Raw genomic sequence first — 16811 nt, forward strand, 5'->3', positions numbered from 1 at the left:
AGTGAGACTGTGTTCAGTATTCATAGATTCTAAGGCCAGAAGGGATCACTGTGATCGTCTAGTGTGACCTCCTGCATAACACAGGCCAGAGAACTTCCCCCAAATAAGTCCTAGGGCAGTTCTGTTCGAATCTGGATTTAAAAATTGTAAGTGATGGAGAATCCACCATGACCTTTGGTAAATTGTTTCAATGATTAATTACTCTCACCATTAAAAATGTACATTTTAGCCCCAGTCTGAATTTGTCTAGCTTCCACTTCCAGCCTTTGGATCACGCTGTCCCTTTCTCTGCTAGATTGAATAAATATTTTTCCCATGTAGGTAGTTATAGACTGTAATCAAGTCACCCCTTAACATTCTCTTTGTTAAGCTAAATAGGTTGAGCTCCTTGAGTCTATCATTATAAGGCCCGTTTTCTAATCCTTTAATAATTCTTGTGGCTCTTCAACCCTCTCCAATTTATCAACACCCTTCTTGAATTGTGGCACCAGAACTGGACACAGTATTCCAGCAGTGGTCACACCAATGCCGAATGCAGAGGTAAAATAACCTCTCAACTCCTATGCAAGATTCCCCTGTTTATGCATCCCAGGATTGCATTAGCTCTGTTGGCCACAGCATCAAATTGAGAGCTCATGTTCAGCTGATTATCCACCTCGACTCCCAAATCTTTCTTTTCAGAGTCACTGCTTCACAAGATAGAGTCCCCCATTCTGTAAGCATGGCCTACATTCTTTGTTCCTAGATGTATACATTTACATTTAGCCATATACAAATGCACATTGCTTGCATCCAGTTTACCAAGTGATCCAGATCTCTTTGTGTCAGTGACTTGTCCTCTTCATTATTTACCATTCCCCCAATTTTTGTGTCATCTGAAAGCTTTATGAGTGATGATTTTATGGTCTCTTCCAGGTCATTGGTAAAAAATGTGAAATACCGTAGGGCCAAGAACGCAGGATCTCACTGGAAACAGAGCCTCTCAATTATGATTGCCTGTTTACAGTTACATTTTGAGACCTATCAGTTAGCCAGTTTTTGATCCATTTAATGTGCACCATGTTAATTTTATGTTTCTCTAATTCTTTAATCAAAAAGTCATGCAGTACCAAGTCAAGCACCTTACAAAAGCCTAAGTATATTACATCAACACTATTACCTTTATCAACCAAACGTGTAATCTCATCAAACAAATATATCAAGTTAATTTGACAGGATCTATTTTCCATTAGCCCGTGTTGATTTGCATTAATTACATTGCCCTCCTTTTAATTCTTTACGAATTGAGTCCCATATCAGCCACTCCGTTATCTTGCCAGAGAGCAATGTCAGGCTGACAGGCCTATAATTACCTGGGTCATCCTGTTTACCCTTTTAAAAAATTGGCACAACATATCTTTCTTCCAGTCTTCTGGAACTTCCCCAGTACTCCAAGATGTATTAAAAATCAACATTATCAGTTCAGAGAGTTCTTCAGCCAGCTCTTCTAAAACTCTTGAATCCAAGTTCTCTGGACCTGGGTATGTCTACACTACCCGCCGGATTGGCGGGCAGCGATCAATCCAGCGGGGATCGATTTATCGCGTCTAGTCTAGACGCGATAAATCGACCCCTGAGCACTCTCCCATCAACTCCTGTACTCCAACGCCGCGAGAGGTGCAGGCGGAGTCGATGGGGGAGCGACAGCAGTCGACTCACCACGGTGAAGACACCACGGTAAGTTGATCTAAGTATGTGGACTTCAGCTACATTATTCACGTAGCTGAAGTTGCGTAACTTAGATCTATCCCCCCCACCGTGTAGACCAGGGCCCACTTTAGTAGCTTCTGTTTAACCTCCTCTTGAGCTACTAGTGGAATGGAAAGCATGTTGTCATCCCCGTATGATGAGACTACATCAGCTGGTTTTCCCCAAATACAGAATAGAAATATTTATTGAACACTTCTTATTTTTCTGCATTATTACTGATAATTCTACCATCTTGGACCAACTGCATTGTTAGGGTTCATTTTGTTCCTAAAACTTTTTTTAAAATGCTTTTTTACTGAAAGTGTGCAGAGACTGTTCAGGGCAACAAGACACTACAAAGCTCGCATCTTTCCAGGTGTCCCCCACTTCCATTGTTTCTCTCTGCTCTTTGGCTTTCTCTTTTTAGCTTCCATGGTGCTGCTCAACCTTGGCTTTCTGAATAGCAGTGACTACCGGGATGGTCATAAAGGGTGCAGTTTTCTGAATTTCTCAGCCAGACAAACTCCCACCATCCCCATTCTTTTTTGCCAGAGACTGATTCAGATCCTGATAATCATGGGGACTGACTGAAGGAGTGGGAAGGGGAAACTTTCTTTCTATCCCTTCCCCCTTCCCTCTCACACACTGTGTCCTCCTTCTCTCTTTCCCTTTGATTTTTATTCTCTCTCTCTCTTACTCTTTCTTCATTCACTCTCTCCCCCCTCCCATTGAGTCAGCTCCATGAAAGCAATGGTGAAGTTCCCATTTCCAAATTCTCTTTCACTGACATTCTGTTTCTGTCTTTATTTCCCCTGGTTGCATTGTCCCTTCAAACCCCACTTGGAAGCTCTCCTCCCATCATAGCTAACCCTAACTCTGATCAAGTGAAAAGCAAAAGTCAGAATTTCTGACATACAGGAAATTATGGTATTCCTTTTTCTTTTGGCCCAAATAGGGACAAACATTTGAAATGTTAATTTTTTTATCGAATATAAAGTTCCCAATAACTATGAATTGGAAATGTCAAAATGAGATATTTCTTTCTATTTTCCACTGGGAAAATAAAAAAAATGTCAACAACAAGATTTTGTCCTCTCACCTTTCCCAAGCCCCTTTACCCCCACCACCACCAAAAAGAAGTAGCTGACCCTCACAGCTTGTTCTGAATGCCAACAGAGTCAGACTACTTCAGACAAGTGGAGAGAGTTGCAAGGCCAAGTTTAGATAGGTTAAAACCTTAAAATCTGTCTGGAAACCAGTAGGCAGCCAATACAAATCATAGAGCACAGGTGTAATGATATAGGGACCAATCCAAAGACCAGCGAAGTCAGCAGAAAAACTCCCATTGACTTCAGTGGGCTTTGGGTCAGGCCCATAGCCCCGCAATAAATCTCTCTCTCTCTCTCTTTTAGTCCTTCTCTCTTTCTCCTTCTCCCTGTTTCAACCATTGTTACTCTTTACTATTCGAACTGCAGTAGCATGCAGAGGACTCAGGGCCAAAATGGCAAAGGCCTTTAGGCACCTAAAGATGCATCTAGGCACCTAGTAGGATTTACCAACGCACCTGACCGGTTTAGGTGCCTAACTCCCATTGGAAGCCAACGGGATTCAGACACTTACATTATTTAGGCACTTTTGGAAATTCCACTATGTTCCTAGATACATCTTTAGGCACCTGAATGCCTTTGCAGTTCTGGCCCTCAGTCAGGATCTGGGTCCCGCTGTGCTAGGCACTGTATATATACATAGGAAGACACTGTCCCTGCTCGAAGGAGCTTACTGTCTAACTGAAGACAAGGCAAGTGAGTGTAACAAACACTAGGAGAGGAAGAAGAAGGAGGAGGAGGTATGAGCTTTAATTTTCTCTTGTCATTGCTCCCCCCGCCCCTCACATTCACTCTTTCTTCTGTTTCCTACCTTGCAGGTGGAGTTTGCTCTCAGTGCTTTGCAGAAGGACAGAACTCACAGAGTCCAGATTGTCGTAGCTGTTACAGCCCAGGGGGCCAGTCCGAGTTTCTGTTACCTAGAGCAGGATGCCAGAAAAAGGAAACATGCCATTTGTTTGCAGCATTTCCAGGACGGTCCAGCCCCTGACATCTCCACTGATTGGCGGACACCTTCACCCACCCCACCCTCACCAAGATACAACCTACATGATGTGGGTGAAAGCCAAATATCCCCAGTGGACAGACAGGGCAAGGTTAGAAACGCAAACTTGAAAAAAGAGCCACCTCCCAGACTCTGTCCAGGTGCAAACTGTCCCTTGTTTTATGTTATTGCATCTGAATCTGGGCCTGGTGAAGGGAGGCCTGCAGGTTGATCCACGGGGGATCTCTGTTGTCTTAGACCAAAAGCCAGGAGAGGAATTATCCCATTTTCTCTCCACGGCAATCTAGAGCACATGGATTGAGAACCAGATATGGTGAGTGAAGTCCTGCCCCTCACCACACAAGCACGTACTACGGATAAACGGAGAGACAGAAAATCCTCCTGCTGCTTGTAGCATAGCTGTTGTTATTGTTGGTGTCTATCTGCAGAGGAGACCTGTCCTTTCTGAATTCACAAAGAGTGGTTATCTGCTGTCAGGGCTTCAATATCTCAATCCAGTTTCCCATCCTTGAGGGAATAGGCAGGGCCAGGAGACACCACAGAACAATAACACGAGCCGGAGCCTTTCAGCAGTGGCTGAGAGTGATGGCTTCATCCCGCCTGCCTTCCTTGCAGCACGTTCCCTGACAATGGAATCCCTCCCCAGTGGAGGCTGAGTGCTTTCAAAGGAGGAGGCTGTTGTTTGTGGATCCGTTTTCCTTTCCTTTGTATTCTCCTCCCAGTAGATTCCCCCACTCCCCCTCCAGCTCTCTATCTCTGTCCATTTCATTCTGGAAGCCTTTGTAAAGCCTCATTGTAGGCTTTTCTCATTCCCTTGTAGTCAATTCACCTGAGAGCTGTTCAATAGAGACTGTACTGATACCTGCTGTGGAAGACATACAAGGGTGGCGTGATGCTGTCTAATATTCCTGCCACTGCAGAACTGCTTGCCCATTTCCATTGCCGTTGCTGACCTGCCATGGCCATGCCCTCCCCAATATCACTGCTACACTGCAAGGACCATGATCTCCTTAACATCAATGCCACACTGGGTGTCCCCTTCCCAAAATCACCTTCATGCCGGAATGATCTGTGCCTACACGAAATGAGGGACACAAGAGAATTACTTTTCCCATCTAACATCAGTAGCACAGTGCAATAACTTGCCTTTTCTTGTGAAGAATGCCACATTGCAATTGCTGGTGCCTACCCAATTATACCCTATTAAAGGCCAAGCCCTGACCAGCATCCCTCTTGCCTCGGGATGGCTGTCATTCCCCGCTCCAGTTCTCTCCCTGGAATCTCCATAGCAGCAGAAGCAATACCTTGATTGCTCCGGTAGAGATCTGGATCTCATGGAGTCTCCTCATGGTGCCATCACGGTCTACAAAGTAGGAGGAAGCAAGCTGGTGCAGTGCCTCAACGCTTTGGGTAGCGTTTCCTGACTTCCTGTCAAGTCGGCTTTTGTCCATGTACATGGTCAAGGCCTCCTCCCCTGCAGTGAAGGGAAACAGATTGCTACATTGGAAGGTTTGCGGCTACCCCAGAGGGCAATGTGCAGAGGTGCCTATGGTATCACATGCTGAACCTGTACCATGCAAACTCTGAGATCTCTGCACCCCTGGCGATGCCTTGTGCAACAAAGCCAGTCCCATTCTTCTGTACAATGGGCCAGATTCAAAATCTGAGTACAGCGCCATTGAGGCCAATGGTCCAGATCCCCAGCTGCTGTAAATTGGAATAACTTCACTAAAGTCAATGCTGATTTACACCAAAGGAGAAACTAGCCCATTATATAGAACAATAACAACAACAAGGCCTGTCATTGTGGGGATACATTTGGAGTGATTTGCATAGGGCCAATATTTAGACTTAGTGGAAGAAGATGCAAATCTCATGGAAGTCTATTATCTTAATTCAATGGCATAAAGCATAGTTTAAGTTACATTTAGCTCACGAGTGAATGGGTCTGTGCTGAAAGGGTAAACGAGTGTCATTTGTACCGATCTGGCATCCAGTGACTATGCAAGATGAGTGGTTGAGAAGAATGGGAAGTAGGAGGGATGAGATGACAAGCAGAAAAAAAGCAAAGAGAAGTAGCATAAATGACGACTCTGCTCTTCCTGCAGTCCTAGAGAGCACAGGTGAAGCATGTTGTGTGGGTACAAGAGCAAGGAAAAAGGTATTGAACAGGACAAAGGAGTGTGGGTAAATCAGGCTCGGTATTAACGAGAGCACTGCTGCCCTGGAAATGACAGAGAATCAGGAAGTACAGAAGTTAGAGTCCCAAGAGGCAACAAACATTAATGAACAATAGCAACATTCTCAATGAAAAGAAAAGAAAGATGAAGAACAAAGTTTATAACCACAGTTTACTTTAAAAAAAATCTATTCATGATGATATCTGAGCCGGAATACAATCCAGCTGACTCTGTCTGAGCTCTGCTAGCTCTGCAAGGCTGAAAGGAGTGACAGGCAAAACCAACATATTTTCCTCACTAAGGTCAGGAAATCTGATTTTGAATGTACACGCGGAGCAGAAGGGGCCATTTTTATGTAGTTAGCTTTGAGAGAAGAATCAAAGTTTAATTAGGGTGGAAGTAAGTAGCACCGGCTGTAATCCAACCTGTGTATCCAACAGATGAACTGATATTTATGCTGTTGCTGATCATTGTAATAATAGGGTTGTACGAAAAAAAATGCATCACCGCTGTTTTGATGGATAAATATTTTACTTTAGGGACATTTGATTTTTTAGAGGAAAAAACTGAATTTTTCTGTGGGAAGCAGACACTTTCTGTGACAAACTTTGATTTGACAACATCAAAAATGTATATGAAATGTGTCTCCAAATTTTTCATTTAAAACCCAGAGTCCAGAATATTTTGATTTGGCAATACTACCGCGGTGCCTAATGGGAATTGTAATTCATTTTCCTCATGTCCTTATCCTCTATGGGCCAGACTCACTAGCTGACCCACATATCCCAGGATGCACCATGGCCACGGGTCTCCCATGACACATCCCTGTCCCCTCACCAAGAGGGGAGACTGTGGTGCATCATGGCAAACAGTCTGACCAGGGAACCCAGCCTAAGCCACAGAGAATGGGAGCTTCCAGCATCCAACTACAACTCCCATGAGGCAAGCTGTGGCATTTTCAAATGAAAATATTTTGATTTTTTTTGCCAGGAAGTCAAAATTTTCGATGGAAAATTCCGACCAAAAACATTGTTTTCCTCAAAATTTTCCATGGGGGAAAACCCCCAGATTCTGACCACCTCTAAATAATAACAACAATAATAAACAATAATTAATGTGTTGACAGTGATACCTAGAGGCCCAAGCTGGGGATCGAGGCTTCACCGTGTTAGGCCTTGTACACACACACAAAACGGAGAAGATGTTTCCTGTCCCAAAGGATTTACAATCTAAGCATATGATGGGAGACAACAGGTGGATACAACAAACAGACGGGGGAAGCACAAGGTAATGAGACGAATATGATAAGCATGTTAAGCAGCGGTCACAGCACACCAGCTGCTTAGCTGCTGTCAAATGTTTTGCTGGCTTCACAACACATATGAGTTTTCAGGAGAGCTTTGAAGGAAGATAAAGTAGTGACTTTGTGGATTTTTACAGGGAGTTCCTCTGTATGAGGGGGGAAGCTTGGGAGGAAATGCAAAGGTGCTTGTGGGAAAATGTGATTAATAGGCAATAAAGGCTGTAGCTTGAGCCAAATGTATCCTTGATGCAACTCCGCTGAACTCAGTGGACTTGCACCAGAGATCAATGCGATCTTCTGTCTCCATTTCAGACAAAATTACTATACATAGTAATGGGGGCCCTGGACGGTATCGCCTAGATGGCAGTTAGACACCCAGCTCCAATTGAGTTCCAGTGGGATTTGGGAACTCCCTTGTGTCCTTTAGCAAAGCCCGCACCTTGTGTTTTGCTTCCCATGCAGAAAGATCAAGGCCTATGTCAGTCCCTGGCTCAACAATCACTGGTGGAATGCTTAGCTGGGACAACGCTTTGAACGGGGGCTGCTCTTGTACATGTGCTCGAGGCAGGTCTACACTATGCACTTACCCCGGTATAACTACAGCCATCGGGAGGGTGAAAAATCCCCCCCCACCCCCCCCCCGAACGATGTAGTTCTACAGCCTAACCCCCGGCGTAACAGGGCTATGGTGATGGGAGGGCTTCTCCCCGCGACATAGCCACCATCTTTCGTGGAGGTGGATTCACTACACGGCCGGGAGAAGCTCTCCTGTCAGTGTAATACGTCTTCCCGGAAGCGCTACCGTGGCACAGCTGCACCAGCGTTCTAAGTGTAGACGTGCCCTGGCACCGCTGTCGTCGAGGTAGTGTGAATATAGACGTCCGTGTAGCTCCAGAAGTGTGGGGCGTGGCAGTGGAGGAAAAACCAAGCCCTGCTGAGTTATATATCCACTGGTCGGAGGCAGATTTGTACTCGACACGGCTCAGCCATGCCTCTGCTACCGCTACCCATCCTGCGATGGCTACCCTGCGATCTGTGTTCACGCTACCACTCATGAGATAGCACAAATATGTGTACACGAGTGGGGGACTCACACTGCTCGCTTGTCGTGTAGACACAGGTAGAGACCAGGCAGAAAGCAAAAAGTCCTGGTTAAATCCCCACCTGTTAAAGCTACTGGACAGTAACCAAAGCTGCTAGAATGTTAAATACTGAGCCAAAAATGGCATCTACATTGACAGACTGAGGGGTAGGAACAAGGGTCCCAGACCTGCATGTAAGGAGGCTATATGAAGCTAGCACCTAGACAGTAGTTGGCGAACCCAAAGCTTTTCTGGCACCTGGAGATCTGTGTTCTAGTTGCAAAGAAGTTGTCATTTGTCCCTCTGAAGCGTTTCAGTCTCACCACGGGGAGGATGAGGGGAAAAAAGAAAACCCTCTATGTGCTTCATTCAGTGCACATCCAGGGAGACAAGCAGCGTTCCTGAGACGTGAAGTACGATGGCAGGAGAGGGCAGGGAGAGACCGCTGCTTGAAACCCACGCTGCGTGCATGGGCCTAAGACTGGGAAAAGCACAACATCCCCACGGAAAGAGAGCCCGTGAAAGCAGCCCATAGATCAAGAGGGGTTAATAGACTTTTGCTGCATTATTAAGTCTTAATTTCTCGTTTATTAAGCGGATGCTATGTTCAAAGTTGTCTTCCCTTCAGGGCTTTCCCTGCAAATTAGCTCTCGGCTCTGTGTACTCCATCCCTGAGTGTGTATGCCCTAGAAATGACCCTGCACCAATCCCTTTGTCAGAACTAAACTGGAGCAGGGCTGGCTCTCTATCAGGCTCCAGGGGAAACAAGCTGCTCTGCAACAGAAAGGCATCAGAAAGCCTCCTCTTGTGGAAGGTGTCTCGGCAGCAACAGTGCTGGATGCAGGATGTCCTGCTCCATCTCTTAGACCTCCCTGAGCCCCCACAACAGCTGCTACGCAAAAAGGGAGTCGTGCACATTTGTCTCTCGTTCTTTAGCTGGTTAAATGTCAGGCTGAGATTTGAATTAATAAAAAGCACAATTCTCTGGGTAGCTGCTTTTTTATGTGGTCCGAGGTCTTTAGAGAGTTAGGGGAAAAGCAACTCCTAAGTGACGATCGATTGGATGTCACAGGGATCTGGATGAGCCTGCAAACTCTGAGCGGAACATGTCCCACTCCATGCACCATGCAGCGGGGCTAAAGCTGCTTTATCTTCATCACGATCACTGTCAAGATGAATCCTTCATTCCTCTTGCCCTGCCTGCCCCACCCCCACTGTTCTGGGCTGATGGAACACTTCGCACTTCTGTCCAACACCAGCTCTCGTTACAAGCCTCTGGATATTTAAAAATGTCGTGTTGTAAAAACAGGAGATGGAACAAGCCACTGTGAATAATTCACAACCTCGCCCGGGTGAAATTAAAAATATATTTCACCTTTGAAGGTCTTTGCTATTTGGAATTTCCAGGGATGTGGAAGAGAAAAAGGCTGCCAATGGGAAGAAAAATAAAACCACAAATAAAACTCCAGATTTCAGAGTAGCAGCCGTGTTAGTCTGTATTCGCAAAAAGAAAAGGAGGACTTGTGGCACCTTAGAGACTAACCAATTAATTTGTTAGTCTCTAAGGTGCCACAAGTCCTCCTTTTCTTTTTGCAAATAAAACTCCTTTCGCCTCAATGGTTTCTTCCTTCACTGCCTTGCACTGTGTAAAATATGATTCCAAGGAGACATTTCCTCAAAAGAAATGAGTTCTCTCTGTACAGAGTTCTTTTAGGCCCTGATTCAACCCATCATCCCTATCCAGCAAATCACTTAAGCACGTGCTTTGCTGTATTGGAACATTTCATGTGGTTTGGGGGAGGGGGGTAGGTGGAATTTGATTGGATGCATTGAACAGGCAGTTTTGGACTAAGGATTCTTTTAGGTCTGCATTCAATAATGGCTCGGACTACATGACTTCAATGGACCTACACCAGTTTACCCCATCTGAGGATCTGGCACCTAAGTTGCGCATGAAAAATATGCAGGCAGGCATGCGAATCGATCTAATCTTGTCTACAGAGCTGCTCATTTACAGCGTGTTTAAAGAGCTTTCCGTAGCCCCCAGAGGAACAAGAGCCAGAAACCCTCGGAATTTCACTAAGGGTTTCGCTTTTGGCAATCTATTTTATGTGGAAGGTGCTCAGAGAATATGGTGATGAACAGCATCACAAAACTTTAAGATAAGATGCCTTCTTTGTCACTGCAGTATTCTCGGTGCAACTACAGATACATGCCATACATGCTATTTAACTCTGTGTGCAAAACGGACAACAGCTACAGGTGATAAATAGACAAACAGAAGCAAAAAAAATGTCCATGAGAAATTTACTTCCGTTTTTCATTTTCTAAATGTTTGACGTTTTCTACCCAGCTCCAGTAATCGGGCATGCAAATTGGTGACTGCACCTGCAGTTCTCCATCTTATTGATCTACTGGCATATGTTGCCCATACTGAGACCTGTCTGCAGTCCCTGGGTATATATTTGCATTGAATTTAATTATCATTCTTTTTTTCTTAAATGTGGCCCATATTTTTCCTTTAACTGTTGCATCCAGTTCAGGCCTCTCTGTCTGTGTTCCCCACCAGTGTCTCCATCATAGAATCATAGAATATCAGGGTTGGAAGGGACCTCAGGAGGTCATCTAGTCCAACCCCCTGCTCAAAGCAGGACCAATCCCCAACTAAATCATCCCATCCAGGGCTTTGCCAAGCCTGACCTTAAAAATATCATCCCTGCGTAATGCCTTGGTATGCCACTTCACAGAGCACTCTAAGATTTTTCCAAGTCCAGTGAGTTCCTCCTGTGGGAGAAGATTGTTTTCCTTCTGTATTCAGTTTGTTTCAGAGAAAGAGAGAGCATTTGGTTTCAAGAAACAAGGCAGGGTGTGAAGGTTAGGCGGGAATGGTATTATAGACACTATATCAGCCAGGCTGCTCTTCTGTCCATTCCAAGAGAGAAAATCACCCAGGCAGAATATCCAATTCACATGGTTCTTTCAAATGCTGCCTGTGCACTTATTTGGAGTTTGGCTTTACCATATTTACCCTGGAATGATTACCATCACACAGGCATCAGACACACATGCCCATAGGCACCCTCTCAAACCTGCAGCATACCCACATCGTCTTAAAACTCACATACTCAGATATTGGTATTTGCATCCTCATAGAGCCATACTGATTCTCTCACACACAGAAGTACATAACGCCACACGGAGTACTCCGTCCTCTTAAAAGTAGTAAGACATAGGGCTCAGTTCACCCACATCGTGTGGCACTGCCTTTTAAGATCTTGGGAGGTCTGAAATACATGAGGACCTAGGAAATAGGAGATACTGGTAGAAAGAAAGTGGTCCTAGAAGTAAGTCATATTTTGGGAGGAAATCCTGTTTGTTTCTTTAAGGGCTTGTGATCAGGAGCTTTGCAGGGTGGGTGCAGCCAGGCTCCTCTTGCTCCCAGCCAATTGGGATGAGCTTTAAGAAGGGGATCAGCATATATGCTGCCTTCTCCTTCATAGCATGGCTGACAGCAGCAGGAGAAGGCTGGCCTGCTGAGCCTGAGGACTAATTGGAGGAAGGGGCCAGCTGAAGGAGAAGCTTGCTAAAGCTTTACAGCTAGCCGAAGTTACCACCCTAGCTCCAGGGAGAACAGCTTGGGGAGCCCGGCCTTAAAGAGAGACAGAGGGGACTTTCTGAATTACAATCCATCTGCTGCCAGAGAGACTGCCAGTGGCCTGGAAGTGACTCCTCAGTGGCGGGCTGGGAAGAAGCTGCAGGAGGAGATGGAGTGAGAGTAGTGGAGACCTCAGCCCTGAAAGAGCTAAGGACAAAATAGGAGCATCCCAAGGAAGCAGTGATGGATTAGAAGGATCAACCCTTAGCTGCCTAACATGGTGTCCCTGGGCTGGAAAACCAAGAGAAGAGGTCTGTTCTGGGTCCTACTACAGGCTTCAGGACTGAAAGAGCAAAGACAGGTAAGTCCCAGATCATAGAATCAGAGAAGATTAGGATTGGAAGAGACCTCAGGAGGTCATCTAGTCTAACCCCCTGCTCAAAGCAGGACCAACCCCAACTAAATCATCCCAGCTAGGGCTCTGTCAAGCTGGGCCTTAAGAACCTCTAAGGATGGAAATTCTACCACCTCCCAAGGTAACCCATTCCAGTGCTTCACCACCCTCCTAGTGAAATAGTTTCCTAATATCCAACCTAGACCTCCCTCACTGTCACTTGAGACCATGGCTCCTTGTTCTGTCATCTGCCACCACTGAGAACAGCCAAGCTCCATCCTCTTGGAACCCCCGTTCAGATAGTTGAAGGCTGCTATCAAATCCCCTCTCACTCTTCTCTTCTGCAGGCTAAATAACCCCAGTTCCCTCAGCCTCTCCTCATAAGGCACATGTTTGTTGCCCTCCGCTGGACTCTCTCCAATTTGTCCACATCCTTTCTGTAGTGGGGGGACCAAAACTGGACATAATACTCCAGATGTGGCCTCACCAGTGCCGAATAGAGGGGAATAATTAGTTCCCTCGATCTGCTAGCAGTGCTCCTACAAATGCAGCCCTCTATGCCGTTAGCCTTCTTGGCAACAAGGGCACACAGTTGACTTTATATCCAGCTTCTCATCCACTGCAATCCCCAGGTCCTTTTCTGCAGAACTGCCGCTTAGCCAGTCGGTCCCCAGCCTGTAGCGGTGCATGGGATTCTTCCATCCTAAGTGCAGGACTCTGCACTTGTCCTTGTTGAACCTCATCAGATTTATTTTGGCCCAATCCTCCAACTTGTCTAGGTCACTCTGGACCTTATCCCTACCGTCCAGCGTATCTACCTCTCCCCCCAGGTTAGTGTCATCTGCAAACTTTCTGAGGGTGCAATCCATCCCATCATCCAGATCATTAATGAAGATGTTGAACAAAACCGGTACCAGGACAGACCCCTAGGGCACTCTGCATGATGCTGGTTGCCAACTAGACATGGAGCTGTTGATCACTACCCATTGAACCCGATGATCGAGCCAGCTTTCTATCCACCTTATAGTCCATTCATCCAGATGGGGGCCAAAGGCCTGGCATAAAGGCCATTAGATTCTGAGTTTTCTGTTTGGACTTTTCTGTTACCCCCGGAAGGGGGCTGAACTGAAAGCTGATCTGGCTGGAGGGCCGGGCCACAGAAGATGCAGATGGTTGCAGAACCAGAATGATGGATAAGGGGATACTGGAGTAGAAGAACCCCTTGCAATGCCTTGTCCTGGCACAAGGGTGAGCTATGGCAGTGGGTTTGCCTCACCCGAGAGCACTTGCGCTACTCAGTTTAACTCCAGGCATCACTAGGGCTGCAAAATATTTCCAAGGCCTACCATCTGAGCCCTCAGCAGGAGTGTAGACACATGTATATTGTCAGGGATGAGGACTTGCAGTTGTGCCTGCCCAGTCTCTGGGCAGCCTATGAGCACAACAGAGCTGCATGATTGACACCCCACCTATTGGCCGAGGAAGTCAACAAGCACTTTGGTCCAACAGCAACAACTGATCTCTGGCTGCTCAACCCACACACCCACGAATGCAATCACTACTGTGCCTGCCCTGCTCCTAGCACTGCTCCATCCCTGGTCCTACTTGTTCCCAGCCTTGTTCCTATCCTGCCCAGTCCACTGCATCCCTGCTTCCCTGCTTGGTTCCTGACCCTGGGCTCTGACCCTTAGCTCTGACTCTTGGTCCTTGACCCCAGTTCTGAGCTTGGGCACTGTTCCTGGTCTGACCACCTCTGCTCTGACCACTAGGCATGACTGCCCACACTACACACATCCTGTATGCACTCAAAACCTGACATGGACATGTGCGCACACATCATATAAACACACACCATTCTCACATCAAGTATGTGTAAATGCAGCTCACAGAAACACTCCACCATGCTATTGTCAAACAAAGCACACCTGCACTCACGTCACACACACCAATACACACTACATTGTCACACCAGGCACACGTATCACATCTACCGACACCCACCCCCACACACTCTGCTTCATAAGCCAAAGGGGCCATTCAGAGTTAGCCTGGGCTTCTGAGCAGATCTGCAGGAGAGTATGGGGCTTCAGGGGGGAAATGTGACAGCTCTGACTCACCACCATACGAACTGGCCTACATCCTTCCCCGGGTCTGAAGAAGAGCTCTGTGTAGCTCAAACGCTTGCACCTTCCACCAACAGAAGTTGGACCAATAAAAGATATTTACCTTGCCCACCTGGTCTCTCTTACATTTAAAGTGACACAGAGCTGGAAGAGCATGCTTCATCCCTTCTCCCCACTGTTACAGTGAGCTGCGTACGAAAATACCCCAGTTGCCACCTACCTCCCAGGGTGGCAGAGATGAGGATGTGCGTGCCGTACTTTTTGATGATGGTATCAATGAACTGTTGCGTGGTGGGTCTCCTGCCCAGCAAGCGGATGCTCCTCTGGAATTCAGGCATCAGGGGCACTGGATTGCGGAGCAGGTCCCTCCGTTCGATGGCTGTGTTCCTCACCTTCCAACGGGCAAACTCCCTATGCGACAACATAGGAACACAACACAGGTGAGGCTCTGAGTCTGGACAGGAGGGGAGAACCACCAAAGAAGGGGGAAGATGAGGGCAAAGGGGAAAATACGGGAGGACATCCCCACATAGATACACAGGTGAGGCTCTGAGGCTAGACCTAGGAGTGGGAGGAAGAAGAGGAGAAGCAAGAAATTATTGCACAATGCCAACACACCGTAAGGATCAGGGTCTGAGCTGCTGCTGCGGGAACCTCAACAAGTTCAGAGGTAAATTTCAGATGAGCTCCCAGAAGTATGGCTGTCCCTTTGTAGGGGTCAGAGTATCCCACATCTGCCTACCGCAGTGCTCCTACACCTTCCTCTAAAGGAGCTAGTTTGGGCCACTATTAGAGACAGGATACTGGAGCAGACAGCTCTTGGTTCTGATCCAGTCTGGCATTCCCATGTCCAGTGTTTCCATCCTATCTAAACTCTCTGACTGTGCAAAACCCAGCTAAAAAGTTGGAGGGCACAAGCTTGCTCGTGATGTCCTGATTTTCCAGCCCCTGGAGTGCAATGTGATCCTTGAACAACAACATGGACAGCACCTGCTCAGCACCTGCCCTCTGAAAATCAGGCCCCTTTAGGGTATGTCAAGTTGGGCAGCCAAAAACCGAGGCACCCGCCATTACTAACCTCTTTTGCAAAATCTTGGAGAAGGCCGAAGAAGAAAACCAGGATTTAGAACTCTCCTGCAATATGCACAGCACTATCTTAAGCAATATGTTGCCATGTCCAATTGAGTCACAGGCTGCAGTTCCTTTTCATTCATTTATTCCAGTAAATCAGATAAAGCATTCATTTAAATAACAGGAATAACACTGTGTGGCACTTTCTGTCTCAATAAGCATTGGCATCCCCCTGTACAGGTGGAGACACTGACTTGCCGGGAGATGATTTAGTGCATTCAGCGGCAAAGCCATGATCAGAACCTGCGGCTCTTGGCTCCCAGTCCGGCTCTCTAGCCACAGGGCCTTGCTGCCTTTTAGATTATTTTAATGAATGTAATTACGCATGTGTTTATTTTGACTGGGTCCCATCACCACTCACCAGGGGGACTTACAGCAATAATATCAGCAACATACCAGCCTTTTAACTTAAAATGCAAACTCCAGAGCTAATTCCCACTTGTTAATCCTCAGACTTTGAAAAAGCTAAGCAGAAATTCCATTCCCAGTGTGCCCTGAAACTCACTACGCCCAGGCTCTGGAAAGAGCAGATCCCAGAAACAGGGTCCTTTCACTGGAAATAGTCTGCCACCAGTCTTGGAGTGTTTCCTCCCAGCAACCAGTAACGAGAACAACCCAATGGATCGGTTATGCCTATGATGGGACACATTGGGAGTCAGATTCTTGGTTCCAAAACTATTTACAAATAACGAGTGCCTTGAATAGCCCCCAGAAATGTACAGGTGTTCAATGCATGGACCAATCCCCAACTTAATCATCCCAGCAGGGCTTTGTCAAGCCGGGCCTTAAAAACCTCTATGGATGGAGATTCCACCACCTCCCTAGATAACCCACTCCAGTGCTTCACCACCCTCCTAGTGAAATAGTTTTTCCTAATATCCAACCTAGACCTCCCCCACTGCAACTTGAAACCATTGCTCCTTGTTCTGTCATCTGCCACCACTGAGAACAGCCAAGCTCCATCCTCCTTGGAACCCCCTTTCAGGTAATTGAAGGCTACGATCAAATCCCCCCTCGCTCTCCTCTTCTGCAGACTAAATAACCCCAGTTCCCTCGGCCTCTCCCCGTAAGTCATGTGCCGCAGCCCCCTAATCATTTTTGTTGCCCTCCGCTGGACTCTCTCCAATTTGTCCACATCCTTTCTGTCGTGTGCTCACGGCGCTCAC

At 46.7% G+C, this 16811-nt stretch overlaps 1 protein-coding gene across 1 annotated transcript in view; it reads right to left on the reverse strand.

The window, feature by feature from the left end:
• BRINP1 (BMP/retinoic acid inducible neural specific 1) overlaps positions 1 to 16811 on the reverse strand; it is a 93128-nt gene that overhangs the window by 20321 nt on the left and 55996 nt on the right. The window contains exons 3-5 of the mRNA XM_074974060.1: positions 14735 to 14925; positions 5142 to 5311; positions 3646 to 3751 (exon numbers count right to left, since the gene is read on the reverse strand). Coding sequence (XP_074830161.1) covers positions 3646 to 3751; positions 5142 to 5311; positions 14735 to 14925 — 467 coding nt within the window. The remainder of the gene's footprint in view (positions 1 to 3645; positions 3752 to 5141; positions 5312 to 14734; positions 14926 to 16811) is intronic.

Source organism: Natator depressus, chromosome 16, assembly GCF_965152275.1.
Source record: "Natator depressus isolate rNatDep1 chromosome 16, rNatDep2.hap1, whole genome shotgun sequence".
Classification (NCBI taxonomy): domain Eukaryota; kingdom Metazoa; phylum Chordata; order Testudines; family Cheloniidae; genus Natator; species Natator depressus.